This window comes from Mesocricetus auratus, unplaced genomic scaffold, assembly GCF_017639785.1.
Source record: "Mesocricetus auratus isolate SY011 unplaced genomic scaffold, BCM_Maur_2.0 Super-Scaffold_100010, whole genome shotgun sequence".
Lineage (NCBI taxonomy): Eukaryota > Metazoa > Chordata > Mammalia > Rodentia > Cricetidae > Mesocricetus > Mesocricetus auratus.
In genome coordinates, this window is record NW_024429194.1 from 49817077 (window position 1) to 49836537 (window position 19461).

At 43.1% G+C, this 19461-nt stretch overlaps 1 protein-coding gene across 4 annotated transcripts in view; it reads right to left on the reverse strand.

Annotated features, from left to right (window-relative positions):
* Spats2l (spermatogenesis associated serine rich 2 like) overlaps positions 1-19461 on the reverse strand; it is a 174474-nt gene that overhangs the window by 3302 nt on the left and 151711 nt on the right. For all 4 annotated transcript variants that reach the window (XM_013121137.3, XM_013121136.3, XM_013121135.3 and 1 more), the window contains 2 exons: positions 4345-4454; positions 1868-1970 (listed from right to left, as the gene is read on the reverse strand). In XM_013121137.3, coding sequence (XP_012976591.1) covers positions 1868-1970; positions 4345-4454 — 213 coding nt within the window. The remainder of the gene's footprint in view (positions 1-1867; positions 1971-4344; positions 4455-19461) is intronic.

Consider the following 19461-nt stretch of genomic DNA (forward strand, 5'->3'; position numbering starts at 1 on the left):
TTATTATTGCCAGTCCTGTTGTTTTCGAAAGTGGTGGTTTCAGGCAGGATGATTTCTGTGTGATTATGCTGAATCGAGGCCAGAGGGGATCAATTCCAGGATAAAGCCGTGACTTCTCTCACAGCTCACTAGGATTCAATTGCCAGGCTGGACAGAAAGACCTTCTTCTGAATTTTAAAATTGTCACCAATTTTTAAAAGCAATTCTCTCTGTTCCCTTTGTTGGATCAGACTTAATCCCAGGGTTTGGCAAGAGGATTAGGAATGGCTAGTCGGGCTCACAGAATGTTGGAAGTGGAAAGGACAGGATGTAGCTCCAGCCCCTTCATATTGTAGGTAAGGTGTGACAAATGATTCTGGGCTGTCCAAACACAGCCAGGGGATTTTTGCAGCTCTCACGCTCACCAGACTCAGTAGCACGGGGTCATTATTTCCCATTTCCACTTCTGCTTCAGAAGCTGTAGCAATGCACCCTCCACGAAGGATTTGTGGATTACTGCCACAAACACTTGAGGCTGGCTGTCTTTATATGGACACTCACAATTTGGGAAGGGATGATTTCTCTCACTAGATGGCACCTGGAGGAAAGGGAGTGACGTGCCCCTCCCCTGCCCCTGTCCCCACCAGAGCTGGGTGACACGGATTCACTCAAGGTTAGAGTCTGACTTGTCATCTGATTCAAAGAGAACCTAGGATGGTCAGGTTCCTTCCCACATGTCAACCAAACTCTTGATTGGAGAAGAGCCAGTAAGGAGCTTCTGCCATAAATGAAGCAGCATATGAAGAAAAAAAAAAACTAAAAAGCACAGCAAAAAAAAAAAAAATCAGATGACTGACATCTGCCAACAGGAAGCCCTCGGCATTGTTTTCTGTTGCTCAATGGGAAGTTATTTAAACAACCCGAGAGCTGGTCACATGAGTTATGGAAGTGACCAGCTAACCATACTGACATGGAAAAATGTCTAGCGTCTATTGCCATAAAAGTACACTTTATTACTACACATGTATGCAGTGTGTAATAGACAGAATGTATGGGAAAATAAAAAGGTGACCTGAATGCTATGTCATATGCTAGTCAGCACAGTTTGGTAATTTTTAGACCAAATTGATAAACTGTTTTATTTAGAGGAGAAAAAAAGAAATTTCAGTGTAGAAAAACGAGTGCAGTCAAATCTTAGTTTCCTGCTGGCTCTGAGGTCGTGGATGATTGCTGGTTCTTCTCTGTGACGGTCCTCAAAGCCACGCTGGCACTTGTCACTCATCCCTACCTCCCCTTGTGTGTGGGCTGGAGGACAGGAGAAAGCAGCAGCCAATTTTGCTGCACATTAGCCACTCTAATTAAGGCTTAATAGTGAACAAGACTAAACTAATGGCTGACGCGAAGTCTCTCATTATCTTCAGCTTCACTCAGCAGAGAACTCGGGCTCAACAGGAGGGGGGCGGCACTCGGGAATCTCACGACTGAGCACTCCAGCAGGCTGGAAGAGCATCTACAGAACCAGAGCAGCAGTGTACCTGGCCGAGCTTACGAGAAGCCTGTGAAGGTATAAACTAGCTGATATGCTCTGCTCAGCTTAATAAATCTTGGGGATTTGCCGATGGGCAGTGGCATTTGAAGAGTCTAAGTTCAAATCTTGACATTTCCAGCGACTTGTGTCATGACCTTAGATCATTAAAGCTCTGCAGACCTCAGGTTGGCCATGCGGGACACACACACACACACACACACACACACACACACACACACACACACACACACACACACACACACTACACGGGACGACCGTCTACCTGACATTTCTGCCATTGGCTCCAAATGGCGCCAAGTTTACTCCCACAGAACTACTTAGTAAGCATGCGAAACTCACTTTCTCCGCAGATCATGATCTGGGCTTTCAGCTGTTCGATGTCACAGGAGAAGCGGGCGGCCTTCCCCAGCTCTTCATCATATTTGCGCTCACTAACAAAGTGCTAGAGGAGAGAGAAGGAAGGCAGGGTCCCAAACTGCAGCAGTGCCCGCTGCAACCCTCTCTGTGCCCGCAGATGGCTGACGTGAGGGGATCCCTTGAGCACAGTCAGTGTAAGGTGCCACGAAGTGGGCCTTGGTGCTGCCCCCCCGTGACCATTCACCTTTTTCTGGGAATAAGTAGGAGTCTGACTTTCCCCTCTGCGGCTCAGACAGATGCACGATGAGCAACTCTGTGTCTGGGCTCATTTACTCAGCCTTTTAGCATCCCTCACTAGAGCCGTTTTCTGAGTTACATTCCAGTAGGGGTTGCCTAGCTTGGCCAAGGGCCTGGTATAGTATTAACTGTCAAAAGAAAATATGCCACCCTCCCTAGACACCTCATCTCTATTTTAATAAGAAAGCAAGAAGTCTCGTGCATCCAGAAAGCACGATTCATCCTCATGATTGAATCTCAAGTGCTGCCATAGGGAGTGGAAAAGATTAGTTTCCAATTCATTTAAATTCAACTTCATATTAAGATCTAAGTGTAGATGGTGCAGTGAGAAATACAGAAATAACCATGACTCAAACCTTCCTTGAGTATCAGGGAGTTTAACCACACGTCGAGGAAAAAGATACCATTAAATTCAAGGATGAAAGTGGTTGGTGCTTTGGAGACAGAAGCGGAAGAAATGATCTCCCACTGAGTGACGTGTGAAAAGAGAGACCACGGGAGCTGGGACATTTAAAAAATATTAAACTGGACACTGACTGAATTCTCAGGAAATAATCTCATTTTCACCTGATCACATGATCATGAAATCAGTATTCTTATTACCTCGATTTTACAGATGAGGGATCCGGGCTCTAAGAACTTAAGACAATATGTAATTTATCCAAGCCACAGAAGTAGAAAATTTTGGAGCTATACTGTTTCACTCCAAAGCCTGTGCTGCCAACCATGTAATGAAAAGTGGGATTCCGAAAGGAAGGAGTGAAACTTGGGAGAAAATTGATTTCAATTGACTAGGAAGCTGCAATCCCACATTCCCCACTTGATGTTCTAACAAGCTGGAGTTTTCAGAGGAGACAGGCATTGCAGTATGGGCTGACCTGCACTGTACTGCATTCTGAGCAGGGAAGGGGACGGCTCATGCTAAGGGAGGCTAGGTCTGTTTTGGGAGTTTAACCTTGGACCTGGGGTGGAGAGGCTGGAAGGAGACAGAGGAGGCAGAAAGACTAGTTAGGAGGCGCTTGTAATTGGCTGGGTTGGAAGAAACAAGGGCCAGAAGGAAGGTGAGAAGGGAAACACCTCCAGGATCTTGACACCCAATCCCTTTCTCCCTGAGCTTTCTTCCCTGCCAGCCAGGAGGGAGGGGATCAAATATCAACTGGCACTTCCTGCTGCCGCCAATCAGCTTTCTTCTGGGATGGACAGACACTGTTCTAAAGCCAGCAGCAGCTGCGCGCTGAAAGGTTTCTAGACACCAGGGAGAAGCTAGGCGTACATGTGTGCAGACACACTGTTTAACAACTGTCGTAAGAGAAGAGGAGGCTCAACGTCACCTTCCTACTTCGGGATAAGCGTTTCTTGCCCCTGGTGACCACTTCCTCTTCTGGCAACTTTACCCAATGCTGTCTAGAAGATCCATCTCAGAGGGTCTATAAGTTGAGGTGTCACATCCCCCTCTCTTGGCCAAAAAGGAGGCGTGGCCCAAGTAGAGAGCAGCCAGAGCTCTTCTTTAGTGGCTTGAGTCAGTGTGGCACAAGAGCTTATGACTCTTGGAGGGAATCCAATGCCATGGGGCTCTGAATAGAGAATTAGGGGATTATTATTTTTTTCCTGTATTATCCACAAACCACACTGGTTCCTACCTTTAGGTCAATGTCTGAAGACATACCTGGCTTTGGTGATTTGCACTAAATATTATTTCAAATTCTGCTTCCGATTAGCCAGGATTAGCTCAGACTCCTTGCAGTGGAAGAAATCTAATAAATATACATTTACGGATAGTAACCTTAACAAAAAAGGGAATTAAACTAGAAAAAAGAGAAAGGATGCTTTATAAAACACTGTTAGGGCATACTCACAGGAGTGTGCACTCATATGCACAGGCGTAAATTACACTGTAAAAATCATAACCCAGATAACTTACATTTAAATACACTTTAATGGGTTGGTCTTGACTAACTTATCCCCCTCCTTTGTACTAATATATCCCTTCAAACCACATTCTACCTAAGGTAGAGTGTTTCTTCATCCTTCTGTAGTCTGAGTTTCAAGTCCCTGGAAGGGAGTCGGCACATGGTGTCAGAGCAGCCGTCTATTGACACAAAGCACACACAATAGGAGTGGTGCTCCGGCTCAGCGTTCTGCTGGGATTTCAAACAACTGACCTTAATTTCTGCCCGAAGTTCGGCCAGCTGCATCTCTGCCATTTGACTGGCTAGATCAGTCAGTCTCTTCAGTTCTTCTGCTTTCTTCTGACGGGCAGTCAGGATCTCCACTGCCAAACAGGAAGGGATGGCGTGTTAGGGACTGGGCTTAAACATATTAAATGGCCGCGTTTCTTGGAGTCCATTCTCTCCCAACAGCCTCAGACCACAACTGAGTCAGTCATCAAGGGAGGCTGGCTCTTCATGTTCATTCCCAACAACACATTTCCTGGTGTGCTTATCTGCCAATCCCCTAACAAAATCCAGTTCCCTCAGTCACTGTCTACCTACACTGCTTTCCTTCATTCTCTACACTGGTATCTGAACTAACTTTCTTAATCTGCAGTCTTTAATATGTTGTTCAGAACTAGCTCTGAAAAAAAGACATTAGAATCCTTTGGCATGAGATTACACAAACAGACAGAAGTCCACTCGGCAGGCCCATTCTCCTGTATTGCTATCATTAAATCCTAGCAGCACTAGACCCTGAAGCTTAACACACAGACTGGGGTGGAGGTCAGCGGTAGAGAACACTTAAGGAGCACATAAAAGGCCCTGGGCTTGATCCCCAGTCTGGAATATTTTAACACGAAGTCACTTGGGGTAGCTAGCTGTGAACCTGGAATATGACTTCAAAGATTTACTCTATTCGCTTTCATGAGATGAGAATAATGCTTCTGGATTTGATATTCTGCAGACATATTTTTGTTTTACACACAGAGAAGTTCCAGACTAGGGTATCTCGTATCTTTGTTTGAAGTGTTCCTGGTAGAAAAAATTTCAAGGGTGAGTCAAGCTGCTCTGAGCTGGATTTGTGTGCGTTCTTTAGCATCCACACCTGTAGAGGACAGCTGAGAAGTCTCTGGTACCTTACATCCTCATCACTGTCGTATCAACTCAAGTTGCAGATACATGTAGAAGCCCGGGTTAACCTGTGTGTGTTTCCCAAGAAAGTATGGAGCACAAAAGCAATTAATAAGAAGTTTGAGCTACCAGTACACAGGCTTCTAGCTCTCTATTTCATCACATGTGCATTTCCTTCCTTTCTCTTGGCCAATCATGTTGAGCCCTAAGGAAAACAGCCCACATTAGAGGACACACATGCTGAACTGTTTTCCATCCTGGCTACGCAAGGGTGAACTGCTCTATTAGACCACACTCACAGCACACAGAGCCACACGATTTATTTTCATGATTTTGCAACTTTTGAAGTGTGATTTCATTGTGTAAGTCAGCTGGCTTCGAATGCACATTTCTCCTGCCTCAGCCACCACTGCTGGGATTTCAAGCCTGTGCCACCACACACAGCCAAGCAATGTGATTTCTGATTCTCAAAGGTCTTAATAGATACAATATCAAACAAGTCACTTAAAAAAAACAAAGCAAGAAAGCAAATAAATATAAAAATAAGGTGATGCACACAATCAGTCAAGGCTTAAGATTCCTGCACACTCTCCCATCCAAGTACTAACCAGGCCCAACCCTGCTTAGCTTCCGAGATCAGACGAGATCGGGCGCGTTCAGGGTGGTATGGCATCAGCCTGGGAATCCAGCATGGGACTGATCAATACCCCCTGAATTTGGGTGTCAGTGAGGAGGCCTAGGGAATCTATTGAGCCTTGGGCAGCAGATCAGTACCCATCCCAAGTATACACACGGACTTTGGACTCCCATAGAACAATGTGAGGTGCACTCTCACCCTGAACACTTGGGGAAGGGTCTAGGCCCTGCCCTATATGAAATGACAGACTATGGACACCCCCATGGAGGGCCTCACCCTCCCTGGGGGAATGAGGGGATAACGGGGGGGGTTGGGGGAGGGCACGGGAGGAGGGGAGGGAATGGGAGAGGGACCTGGAACTGACTTGTGAAGCAACATCGTTTCTTATCTAAATTTAAACTGAAAAAAAAAAGATTCCTGTACACTGAGAGATGCACACAGTCAGTCAACGGTTAAGATTCCTGCACACTGAGAGATGCACACAGTCAGCCAATGGTTAAGATTCCTACACACTTATTCCTGTTCTTCTTCTCTCCCCACGGACCAGCATTTGGACAAGGCATAGAAGAACCACCAGATTACTGGACTTACTAGCACCCACCAAAAAGGGAACTCTGGTCCCCAGACCAGGAAGGGGCTCTTTCTGCACCCACTAAAAGAAGAGATGGGAAAGAGACAATACAAAAACACAGTCAGCAACAGAAAAACAAATATGACACCGCCAGATTCTAGAGACTCCACACCAGCAAGACCCCAATATTCCAACGCGAAGGAAGCAGAAGAGAACGACCTTAAAAGCACTTTCATGAAAATGATAGAGGCGCTAAAAGAGGATATTGGAAAATCCCTCAAAGAAATGGAAGAAAAAACAAACCAAAAAAATGCAAGAAATGGAAGAAAAAACAAACCAAAAAATGCAAGAATTGGAAGAAAAAACAAACCAAAAAAGGCACGAAATGGAAGAAGAAATGAAGCAAAAAATGCAAGAAATGGAAGAAAAAGCAAAGCAAAAAATGCAAGAATTAGAAGAAGAAACATACCAAATAAGGCAGGAAATGGAAGAAGAAACAAAGCAAAAAATGCAAGAAATGGTAGAAAAAACAAAGCAAAAAATGAAAAAAATGGAGGAAGAAACAAACCAAAAAAGGCAGGAAATGGAAGAAGAAACAAAGCACAAAATCCAAGAAATGGAACAAAAAGCAAACCAAAAAATGCAAGAAATGGAAGAAAGAACAAACCAAAAAATTCATAAAAGGCAACAAACGGACGAACAGATAAACAGAAAATTGCAAGAAGCAATGCAAACGCTGCAAGGGTTGAAAACTGAAATAGAGACACTAAAAAAAACACAATCTGAAGAAAGGCAGAAAATAGAAAAGCTGGACAAACAGTCAGGCACTACCAATACAAGCATTACCAACAGAATAGAAGAGATGGAAGAGAGAATCTCAAGTGTTGAAGATACATTAGGAGAAATGGATTTATCAACCAAAGAAAACCTTAAATCCAACAAATCCTTAACACAAAACAGCCAGGAATTATGGGACACCATGAAAAGACCAAACCTCAGAATAATAGGTATAGAAGAAGGAGAAGAAATCCACCTCAAAGGGGCAGAAGGCATATTCAACAAAATCATAGAAGAAAACTTTCCCAACCTTAAGAAAGACATGCCAATGAAGGTACAAGAAGCCTACAGAACACCAAATAGAGTGGACCACAAAAAAATCCCTCGCCACATAATAATCAAGACCCCAAACATACAGAATAAAGAAAGAATATTAAGAGCAGCTAAGGAAAAAGGTCAAGTAACATATAAAGGCAGACCTATCAGAATTACACCTGATTTCTCCATGGAAACTCTGAAAGCCAGAAGGTCCTGGATAGATATTCTACCTACACTAAGAGACCATGGATGCCAGCCCAGACTACTATACCCGGCAAAGCTCTCAATCACTATAGACGGAGAAAACAAGATATTCCATGACAAAACTAGATTCAACCAATATGTGTCCACTAACCCAGCCCTACAGAAAATTTTGGAAGGAAAACTCCAACCCAAGGAAGCTAACTACAACCAGAAAAACATAAGCATTAGAGAATCCCTCTCTACCAACAGCCAAAAGAACAAAGGGCGAAATTCCACCCATAATTCCACCAACAACAACCATCGCAAATCGAAGAAGGATGAGCAATCAATGGTCATTAATATCCCTCAATATTAACGGCCTTAACTCACCCATAAAAAGACACAGATTAGCAGAATGGATTCGAAGACAGAACCCTTCCTTCTGCTGCATACAAGAAACACACCTCACCCTCAAAGACAGACATTACTTGAGAGTTAAAGGTTGGGAAAAAATTTTTCAATCAAATGGACCCAAGAAACAAGCAGGGGTAGCAATCCTAATATCTAACAAACTAGACTTTAAAATAAAATCAATCAAAAGAGATGAAGGAGGTCATTACATACTCATCACAGGTGAAACCCACCAAGACGAAGTGTCTATCCTGAACATCTATGCCCCCAATACAAAGGCATCCACATTCGTTAAAGAAACATTATTAGAACTTAAATCTCATCTAAAGCCCCACACAGTTATAGTGGGAGATTTCAACACACCACTCTCACCACTAGACAAGAATACCAGACAGGAACTCAACAAAGAAGCAAAGGGTCTAATAGAAGTAATGACCCAACTGGGATTAACAGATATCTATAGAACATTTCATCCACATAAAAAAGAATATACCTTCTTCTCACCACCACATGGAACCTTCTCAAAAATCGACCACATACTTGGCAACATATCAAACCTCAGCAGCTACAAAAAAATTGGAATAACTCCATGCATCTTATCAGACCACCATGCCTTAAAATTAGAATTCAACAACAACACAAATTGCAGAAAACCTACAATCTCATGGAAATTGAATAATGCTCAACTGCACCATCCCTGGGTCAAAGAGGTAATAAAAAATAAATAAAAGACTTCTTCGAATTCAATGAGAATGAAGACACAACATACCCAAACCTATGGGACACTTTGAAAGCAGTGCTACGGGGAAGTTCATAGCACTAAGTGCTCACATGAAGAAACAGGAAAACAGTTATACCAGAGAATTAACATCACAGCTAAAAGCTCTAGAACACAAAGAAGCAAACTCCCCCAGGAGGAGTAGACGCCAGGAAATAATCAAATTGAGGGCTGAAATCAACAAAGTAGAAACCAGGAAAACAATACAAAGAATCAATGCAACGAAGAGTTGGTTCTTTGAGAAAATCAACAAGATAGACAAACCTTTGTCCAAACTTACCAAACAGCAGAGAGTGAACACGCAAATTAACAAAATCAGAAATGAAAAGGGGGACATAACAACAGACTCTGAGGAAATCCAGAGAATCATTAGGTCATACTTTGAAAACCTGTACTCCACAAAATTCGAAAATTTAAAGGAAATGGATGACTTCCTGGACAGCTATCATTTGCCAAAACTAAATCAAGAACAGATAAGCAATTTAAATAGACCTATAACCCCTATGGAAATAGAAGCTGTCATCAAAAGTCTCCCAACCAAAAAAAGTCCAGGTCCAGATGGCCTCAGTGCAGAATTCTACCACAAATTCAAAGAACAGCTTATACCAATTCTTCTCAAAGTGTTCCACACAATAGAAGCAGAAGGGTCTTTGCCAAACTCTTTCTATGAGGCTTCAATAACCTTGATCCCCAAGCCACACAAAGATACAACCAAGAAAGAGAACTTCAGACCAATATCCCTCATGAACATTGATGCAAAAATACTCAATAAAATCCTGGCAAATCGGATCCAAGAACACATCAAAACAATCATTCACCACGATCAAGTAGGTTTCATCCCAGGGATGCAGGGATGGTTCAACATACGAAAATCCATCAACGTAATCCACCATATAAACAAGCTGAAAAACAAAAATCACATGATCATCTCACTAGATGCTGAAAAAGCCTTTGACAAAATCCAACACCCCTTCATGATAAAGGTCTTGGAGAGATCTGGGATAACAGGGACATACTTAAACATAATAAAAGCCATATACAGTAAACCAACAGCCAACATCAAATTAAATGGACAGAAACTCAACGCAATTCCTCTAAAATCAGGAACAAAACAAGGCTGTCCACTCTCTCCATACCTTTTCAACATGGTACTTGAAGTTCTAGCTATAGCCATACGACAACAAAGGGGGATCAAGGGGATACAAATTGGGAAGGAAGAAGTCAAACTTTCACTGTTTGCAGACGATATGATAGTTTACATCAATGACCCAAAGAACTCTACTAGGGAACTCTTACAGCTGATTAACACCTTCAGCAAAGTGGCAGGTTACAAGATCAACTCAAGAAAGTCAGTAGCCCTACTATATACAGATGATAAAAGGGCTGAAAGAGAAATCAGAGAAACATCACCCTTTACAATTGCCACAAACAACATAAAATACCTTGGGGTAATGCTAACCAAACAAGTGAAAGACCTGTATCGTAAGAACTTTGAATCTTTAAAGAAAGAAATTAAAGAAGTCCTCAGAAAATGGAAAGATCTCCCATGCTCTTGGATAGGTAGGATCAATGTAGTAAAAATGGCAATCCTGCCAAAAGCAATCTACAGATTCAATGCTATCCCCATTAAAATCCCAGCACAATTCTTCACAGACCTTGAAAGAACAATAATCAATTTTGTATGGAAAAACAAAAGACCCAGGATAGCCAAAACAACCCTGTTCAACAAGGCAACGTCCGGAGGCATCACTATCCCTGACCTCAAGCTCTATTATAGAGCTATAGTCCTGAAAACAGCTTGGTATTGGCACAAAAATAGACAGGCAGACCAATGGAATTGAATTGAAAATCCGGGTATTAACCCACACACGTACGAACATCTGATCTTTGACAAAGAAGCTAAAAATATACAATGGAATAAAGAAAGCATCTTCAACAAATGGTGCTGGCATAATTGGAGACTGGCATGTAGAAAAATGCGGATCGATCCATGTTTATCGCCATGCACAAAACTTAAGTCCAAATGGATCAAAGACCTCAACATAAATCCAGCCACACTGAACCTCTTAGAAGAGAAAGTGGGTGGTACCCTTGAAAGAATTGGTACAGGAGACAGCTTCCTGAACATAACACCAGTAGCACAGACAGTGAGATCAACTATTAATAAATGGGACCTACTGAAACTGAGAAGCTTCTGTAAGGCAAAGGACACAGTCAGCAAGACAAAAAGGCAGCCCACAGAATGGGAAAAAATATTCACTAATCCCACATCTGACAGAGGGTTGATCTCCAAAATTTACAAAGAACTCAAGAAGCAAGTCTCCAAAACAGCAAAGGACCCAATTAAGAAGTGGGCTGCAGAACTAAATAGAGAGTTTTCAATAGAGGAGTCTAAAATGGCTGAGAGGCACTTGAGAAAGTGCTCAACATCCTTAGCCATCCGGGAAATGCAAATCAAAGCAACTCTGAGATACCATCTCACTCCTGTCAGAATGGCTAAAATCAAAAACACCAATGACAGTTTATGCTGGAGAGGATGTGGTGAAAGGGGGACACTCCTCCATTGCTGGTGGGAGTGCCAACTGGTTCAGCCACTTTGGAAAGCAGTATGGAGATTCCTCAGAAAAATGGGAATAAACCTACCACAAGACCCAGCAACTGCACTCTTAGGCATATATCCAAAAGATGCCCATTCATATAACAAAGATGTCTGTCCCACTATGTTCATAGCAGCTTTATTTGTAATAGCCAGAACTTGGAAGCAACCTAGATGTCCCTCACCCGAAGAATGGATAGAGAAAATGTGGTACATCTACACAATGGAGTACTATTCAGCAGAAAAAAATAATGGAATCATGAGATTCGCAGGCAAATGGATGACACTAGAAGAAACCATCCTGAGTGAGGTAACCCAGTCACAAAAAGAGAAACATGGCATGTACTCTCTCATATATGGATTTTAGACATAGATCTGGGGAGTGCCAGCCTACAATCCTATTGCCAGAGAGTCTGGGAAACAGAAACTTCATTTACTGGCTGGTTAAGTACTGAGCTGAACTCAAGAAAGCCAGTATCAGAGAGGGAGGACTGATGATCAAAGGGATTAAGACTGGGCTGGTTGAACCCCCAGAAACAGCTGACCAGACAAAGGTTAACTCTTGAATCCCAGGCATCAGCCTGGGAATCCAGCATGGGACTGATCAAGACCCCCTGAATCTGGGTGTCAGTGAGGAGGCCTAGGTAATCTATTGAGCCTTGGACAGCAGATCAGTACCCATCCCAAGTATACACACGGTCTCTGGACTCCCATAGAACAATGTGAGGTGCACTCTCACCCTGAACTCTTGGGGAAGGGTCTAGGCCCTGCCCTATATGAAATGACAGACTATGGACACCCCCATGGAGGGCCTCACCCTCCCTGGGGGAATGAGGGGATAACGGGTGGGGGGATGGGGGGGAGGGCACGGGAGGAGGGGAGGGAAAGGGAGAGGGACCTCGTACTGACTTGTGAAGCAACCTTGTTTCTTATCTAAATTTAAAATGGAAAATAAAAAAAATATTAATAAAAAAATCTACCATATGAACAAAAAAAAAAGATTCCTACACACTGAGAGATGCACACAGTCAGCCAATGGTTAAGATTCCTACACACTGAGAGATGCACACAGTCAGCCAATGGTTAAGATTCCTACACACTGAGAGATGCACACAGTCAGTCAACGGTTAAGATTCCTACACACTGAGAGATGCACACAGTCAGTCAAGTTTTAAGATTCCTACACACTGAGAGATGCACACAGTCAGTCAAGGTTTAAGATTCCTGCACACTGAAGCCATTCTTCAGAAAGATGTTAATTGTTTATGTCAATATCAATGTTGAGATGTAAATAAAATAACCTTCAGTGTAAGGCCCAATCATCTGCCAATTACACTATCCATCCTTTGGGTATTTATCTGGCTCCATCTGCCTAGCAGAGGGATGGGCATACTGACTTATGCCTACTGGTCTCAGGATTAAGAAAATCTACAAAAAAACCCCAGTGTCTAGATAATGTGAGTGACAAATTTTTACCCGAATGCTGACAGTGTCATACTGAATGATGTCTTAGGGTGTGTAGTTGCACCATAGACTCAAGAATAGCAGTCTGTTGTTATATTTTGGCCAGAGAACATGTTTCGTTGAGCTATACATTAGCTTTACAAGTTGAGGATCCACATTTACACAGTAGGAAATTCTATTTGAAGGAGATTTCTAGAGGTTCTTAAAACATTGGAATGTGGGGTAGGGACATGGCTCACTAGGTGGACTCTTTTTAGCATGCATAGGCCCCCAGTTCATCTCTATCACCACATAACAAGGCATGGGCTGGATACCTGGGAGTGAGAGGCAGAAGAATCAGAAGATCAGGGTCATCCTTAGTTACACAGTAAGATGAGATTAGCCTGGCATATATGAAGCCCTGTTTTTAAAAGACAGTAATGTCTAGCCATCCTGGCTCAGCATCCCAAGTGCCAAACAACTAGAGCATGGTGCCCAGTGCATACCTTCCCTACATGCCCTTCTGACAGCATTTATGTTACTTGCCTATATACACCTTTCCAGTCACTCATGGAACTAGACTAAGACTGAATCATGTAGTTCTTTGTGTCCACAGTACCTATACATAGTATATACTTATATCTATGCTACTTAGTACCTATACATAGTACACAGGAGGAGCATGCTGATGAGGGGTTCATTGAGTGGATGGGCCCATTAATTAAAAGGATACCAAGATAAGGACTGAAGTTCCTGTCCCCCTTAAGACTGTCTAGGTCTGGGGCTGGAAAGATTGGAAAGATGGCTCACTTGGGTGTGGTGGTTTGAATAGGAATGGCCTCCATAGACTCATGTTTTTGAATACTTGGTCCATAGGGAGTGGCACTATTAGGAGATGTGGCCTTGTTGGAGTAGGTTTGGCCTTGCTGGAGAAAGCGTGCATCTGTGGAGGTGGGCTTTGAGGTCTTATATGCTCAAGCTACGCACAGTGTGTCAGTCACTTCTGCTGCCTGGGGGTCAAGATGTAGGACTCTCAGCTCCTTCTCCAGCACCATGTCTGCTTGCATGCCATCATGCTCCTCACCACAATGATAATGGACTAAACTTCTGAACTGTAAGCCAGCCTCAATTAAATGATTTCCTTTATAAGAGATGCCATGGCCATGGTGTCTCTTCACTGCAATAGAAACCCTAACTGAGACACTGGGTGAAGTGCGTGCTGTGTAAGCATGAGTATCTGAATTCAGATCCCCAGTCCCTGCATAAAGAGTTGGGTAAGGCTGTGCTTTTCAGTAATGTCAGGGCTAGCTGGGAGTGTTGGGAAGCACAGGAAGATCCATGGGGCCCCAGGGGCAGTGAGCCTAGCTAGTCAGTGAACCCCAGGTTCAGAGAAGAGATCGGATGGGGAGTGGCAGAGAAGACATTCGATGTTGGCCTCTATCCCCCACATGCATGCACACAAACGTGTATGTACACTCACACATGTGCCACACATATGAACCAGTGTCTCCCCCCATACTGTCTTCAAAAAAAGGTTTTGGGACCAATAGCTTTGATTATTTACTAGCTTGTCATTATAATTCAACATATGGGTGGAACTAAAGTCTGCAACACAAGAGAATGATTATTGAGTAAAAAATAGGAAATGTTATGCCTCTTGCAAAGTACGATAAAAATATATATATTCTGAAGACAGATTTGAAAGGCAGGGAGTAAAGGGGTGGGCAGCCCACAGTGACTGTGCAGCTAAGTGGATCCCACTTTTCTCAATGGATCATTTGTCAAACTGGTGACAATTAGAGGTCATTGTTCTTTTTGATTATGTAGAACTTGGGCATTCACTTGATACAGAAGATTTTGTAAAAATAGATATAAATGGGCCCTAAAATGGGAATGCAGGTGCAAGACTACCAATAAGTTCTGCGTTTAAACTCATGCAAATCATGAAAATGAAGACTGTGTATCAGCAAGTGCTGGGGTGCGTTTTTACATATAGTCTCATTAACATCTCAAAGCCTTTCATTATGAAAAAGCCTGAGAAGTTCAGACCATAAAGCCCATGTTCTTTAGGGGCTCACATTTTCACCATCAGCACATCAATCACAAAAGCAAGAAGCAACAACAAACCCAGATCAGATCTTAAGATTATTGATTCTGTAATTTAAAACAGAATAATATGTATGCTTTGAAAGCACCATGCTTTCGGAAATCTGTAGAGGGAGACAGTTCCATGCAGCTTGGGTCCCCTCTACATGCAAGACTTAATATTATGTATGCAACTTTATAAGCAGCATCTGGCATGCTGAAATCCATTTTCTCAATAGGATTTGTAAATCCCTTCAGACTCTTAGAACACACTGGAAGCTTGGCTCATATTACTTGAACCATGGAAATCTTAAGGCGTCTCCAATAATACTCAACTGCAGAAGGTGTGCTCAGAATCTTGGGGCCAGGTGTTGGAGTGCAAGCATTTCTTCAAGCATAGAGACTCTCAGAAATCCTTCTTATTCCATAACAGTTCTTGAGAATTTGCTATTTTACTTCATAATATGCTCATGTTAATACAAAGGCATGCCTTCTCCCCACATCTCTAGTAAACCTGTCAAGAACATGTCTGTGTGACCTTCAGTTCCCTGGGGAGGCAGACAGAGTCTGAAAGCCTGGTGTTATACATGCTTATTTGTTCATCTGTAAAATATAATAATCCTGCATCCCCTGCAGACTCACTGTACTGCTAAACAGCAACCTTTGCAAAGTGCTGATATAGTATACACACAGAACAAGTGTGTTAGTAACAAAGTGAGACATATTCACCTAGAACATACTTTTAAAATACTACATTAGTGTTCACTAATATCAATTACAGTCTATAGACACCACAGTGATTGTAATTGTGATGGCTAGTTTCGGTTGTCAACGTGAATACATATGGAATCAACTAAAACCTAATCTTCTGGGCATATCTGTGAAGGACTGTCTTGACTGGATCATTTGAGGTGGGAAAATCCCACCCTAAATTTGGGCCATCCCTTCTGATGGCAGTTCACAAAAACTGGAAGGAGGAAGCTTTTGCTTGTTTTCCCTGCTTGCCTTTACTTTCACTGACAAGTTCATCCATTCTGCTTCTGAAATACCCTTCACTACTTCTTCAGGACTACAACATAAACCATGGAAGGCGACGGAAGACAACCAACCTCAGGGGCTGATCCACTGTTGGATTCTAGGCCAGAGTTTGTAGAAATACTAGGGCCTCTATACACCGGCACAAAGTGGGACACTGAGCCCCTAATTTGAACTAAACAAAGGCACCTGAAGCTTTAAAAACATCTTTGACTTTGTCTCCAGTCCTAGCACTTCCAGATGTCTCAAAAGCTTTTCAACTATTTGCCCACGAAACAAAAAGGCATTATAAAAGTGGTTTCACCCAAACTTAGGGGTCATGGAAAAGCCCTGTGACATACCTGTCCAAATGACTGGACACTGTAGTCACAGGATGGCCTACTTGTCTAAGAGCTGTGGCAACTACTCCTATCTAATGAAAACAAACAAACACATTAACTCTGGGTCAATATCTTATACCCATAGCACTCTATGCCATGGTGGTCCTCCTCCAAGGAGCACTACGATGCTGGCTGTCTAATGCCTATGTAACCTAGTACCAGGCACTACTCCTGGCCCACCTTCGAGTCTAGTTTAAGAAACCCACCACCATCAATCCTGCTACCCTCTTGCCCCATGACGACCTACAGATGCTCATCCATGAATGTCATGAGATAAAAAATGAGACCAGATACATGGGAGCTGCAGAATTTACTTTAACCAAAATGATTTGGGCCCAAGTTTGCTATCTGGCCATACAGAACAGAACTGATTGCTCTGACTCAAGCTTTCAGATGGGGAAAAGGAAATTCCACCACCATAAACATGGACAGTTGCTATGCTTTTACTACCGGGCATGTCCATGGTATGATCTATAGAGAAAGTGGGTTCTCACTGATTGGAAAAAGAAAACAAAATCTTGGCCCTCCTAAGAGGCTTCCCCTGTCCTCCACTGTTGGGCCACTGACCTGGCTATGGGACAAACAGCCCTAAGACTTGGGGGGAACTATTGATATTCTGATGACATACCATGACCCCATGCTGCCTGAGACTCCATGGTAAAGAAGAAATGGGTAGCTCAAACCCACAGGTTGATGGAATGACAATCCCAGAAACAACTGGGACGACTCTGGTAAGTGACCTTCACTAGGGGTCCCCCAAGCTTTCTGAGTAGTTCAGCCCAAGGTAGGTTATACCTAGACTGGAGGGTTTAGTGTGGGATGCTTTAGCCAGATGCCAGGTTTGTGCTCCAGTAAATCCCAAACAGAGAGCCCTTTCCCATGAATCAATTCAAATGGGAGGCCAACACCCTGGCAAACTCTGGGAAAACTGACTTCACCAAGATCTGGCCTGGCAGGGGAGGATATAAGTATTTGATAGTTTTTATAAACACCCTTTCCAGTGGGTAGAAGTATTCCTCACCTAGACTAAAACTGCTCAAATAGTGGCTTAAAAGCTCCTCCGGCCAGGTGGTGGGGGCACACGCCTTTAATCCTAGCCCTCGGGAGGCAGAAGTAGGCAGATCTCTGCCTGGTCTAGAGAGCGAGTTTCAGGACAAGTAGGGCTGTTACACAGAGAAACCCTGTCTCAAAACAACAACAACAACTACCCCCTCCCCCCCCAAAAACAACAACAACAAAAAGCTCCTCCAGGAACTGGTTCCCGGATTTGACTTCCTTCTAGCAATGGAGTCCAACAATGGCTTGGCTTTAATAGCCAAAACCTCTCAGTTAATGGCTAAAGCTTTAGACATAGACTGAAAACTTAATTGGACATACAGAACTTAGAGTCTAGAGCAGGTAGAAAAAAATAAATATTATGTAAACAAACAAAAGAACACCTCTAATAAAACTCTCAACAACGGATATATAGACTTTCTTCCTTTGCTCTGCTTTGGGACCACTGTACTAAAATGGGGAAGGATTTACACCCTATGAGACCATGAGGTCTTCCCCATTATATCCAGGCTCAGAGACCAGCAGTTGGCAGAACTCTCTAACCACCCCTTTCTCAAGTCACTATAGACACTCCGGCCCTCCCTAACAGCTAGTCATTGAACTCTTCAAGAGACCCAGATGACCTCAGAGTCCACCACCAGTTTCCCCCTGAGTCAGGTGATACTGTCTAGGTTAGGCAACGAGCCAAATGGTCACTGAAACCAACTTGGAAAGACCCCTGCTCGGTGATTCTCTCCACTCCTATGGCAGTGAAGGTGGCTGGCATTATACCATGGATCCACCACACCCAGGTCAAGAAAGCAGAAGCCACAGGCGCTGCTGCCAAATGGCCTGTCTCTGGACTATGGACCCGTTGAAATGAAAGTTTCAATAAAAAGTCTGAAAATTCCATCAGAAAGACTCTGACCGTTGGGAAATAGGGAAAATCTGGGGAATCAGACTCTATGGTGTAGGAAGGGACTCTGGGGATGGAGTTAATGATTCCCAGCCAGAAGTCAGTCAGGATGGCTGGTTATGCTTAGACACCTGGTACCTATACTACATAAGGACAGGAACTAACCAGCCTGTCAGTTCACTAACTGACAAAACACACTGTGACGGGGATACCCCAAATTAAGGTTAAAGGACTTTAAAAGGGCTAAAACCTTCCCAGTATCCAAAACCTTTAGCCCAGGCATTTCCTCTTATTCTGAAGCCTGCTAATTCCGCCCTGTGGGCTAACTAATCTGGATAACAGCAATATTACCAGGCCCCCTAGCCTACCCGGTGGGCATGCACTAGAAGTTTAACTAGACATGCCTCTTTTGATGCTTTCCAAACTAAGCAGATGGTTGACCAGGACCCAGAGGCAGTAAAAGTTCTGTTTCTGAATTTAAACAATAGTTAGATTTCCTTGCAGGCATGGTCCAACAAAATTGGAGAGACTTAGACTTCTCATGAGACAAACAAAGCTATATATGACTTTGGGAAAAAACTTTTGTTTCTATGCTAACTGATCAGGAGTAATTAAAGAAAATCTTGCCACGGTTGGGGAAAACTTTAAAAAGACAAAGACATAAATCAGATAATTAATACTACGCTCTTGGTCCCCCTTGGCTAACTACTCTGCTAACAGCACGGACTGAACCTCTAATTCTCATTCTGGTTGGATTAATGGTGGGACACCACATTTTAAACTATATGGTCAATTATGTATCAATTTAGTAAAATTAATGGTCGTTAGGACCAACCAAGCTTCTGTAGAGCAGGATGAGTTCACAGTCTGACTCACTGAGTAAGACTAATGGGGAATGCAACAGGGCCCCAGACCTTAGTACAACGGGCTCCATGATGGAAGTACCATTCAGGCCATAACTCAGCACATAGACACTACTGCTTGCCAAAATGAAAATAAAGATCTAATCCATCAAAGTCCAATGTTTTCTCTATTTCTTCCCACTTTAT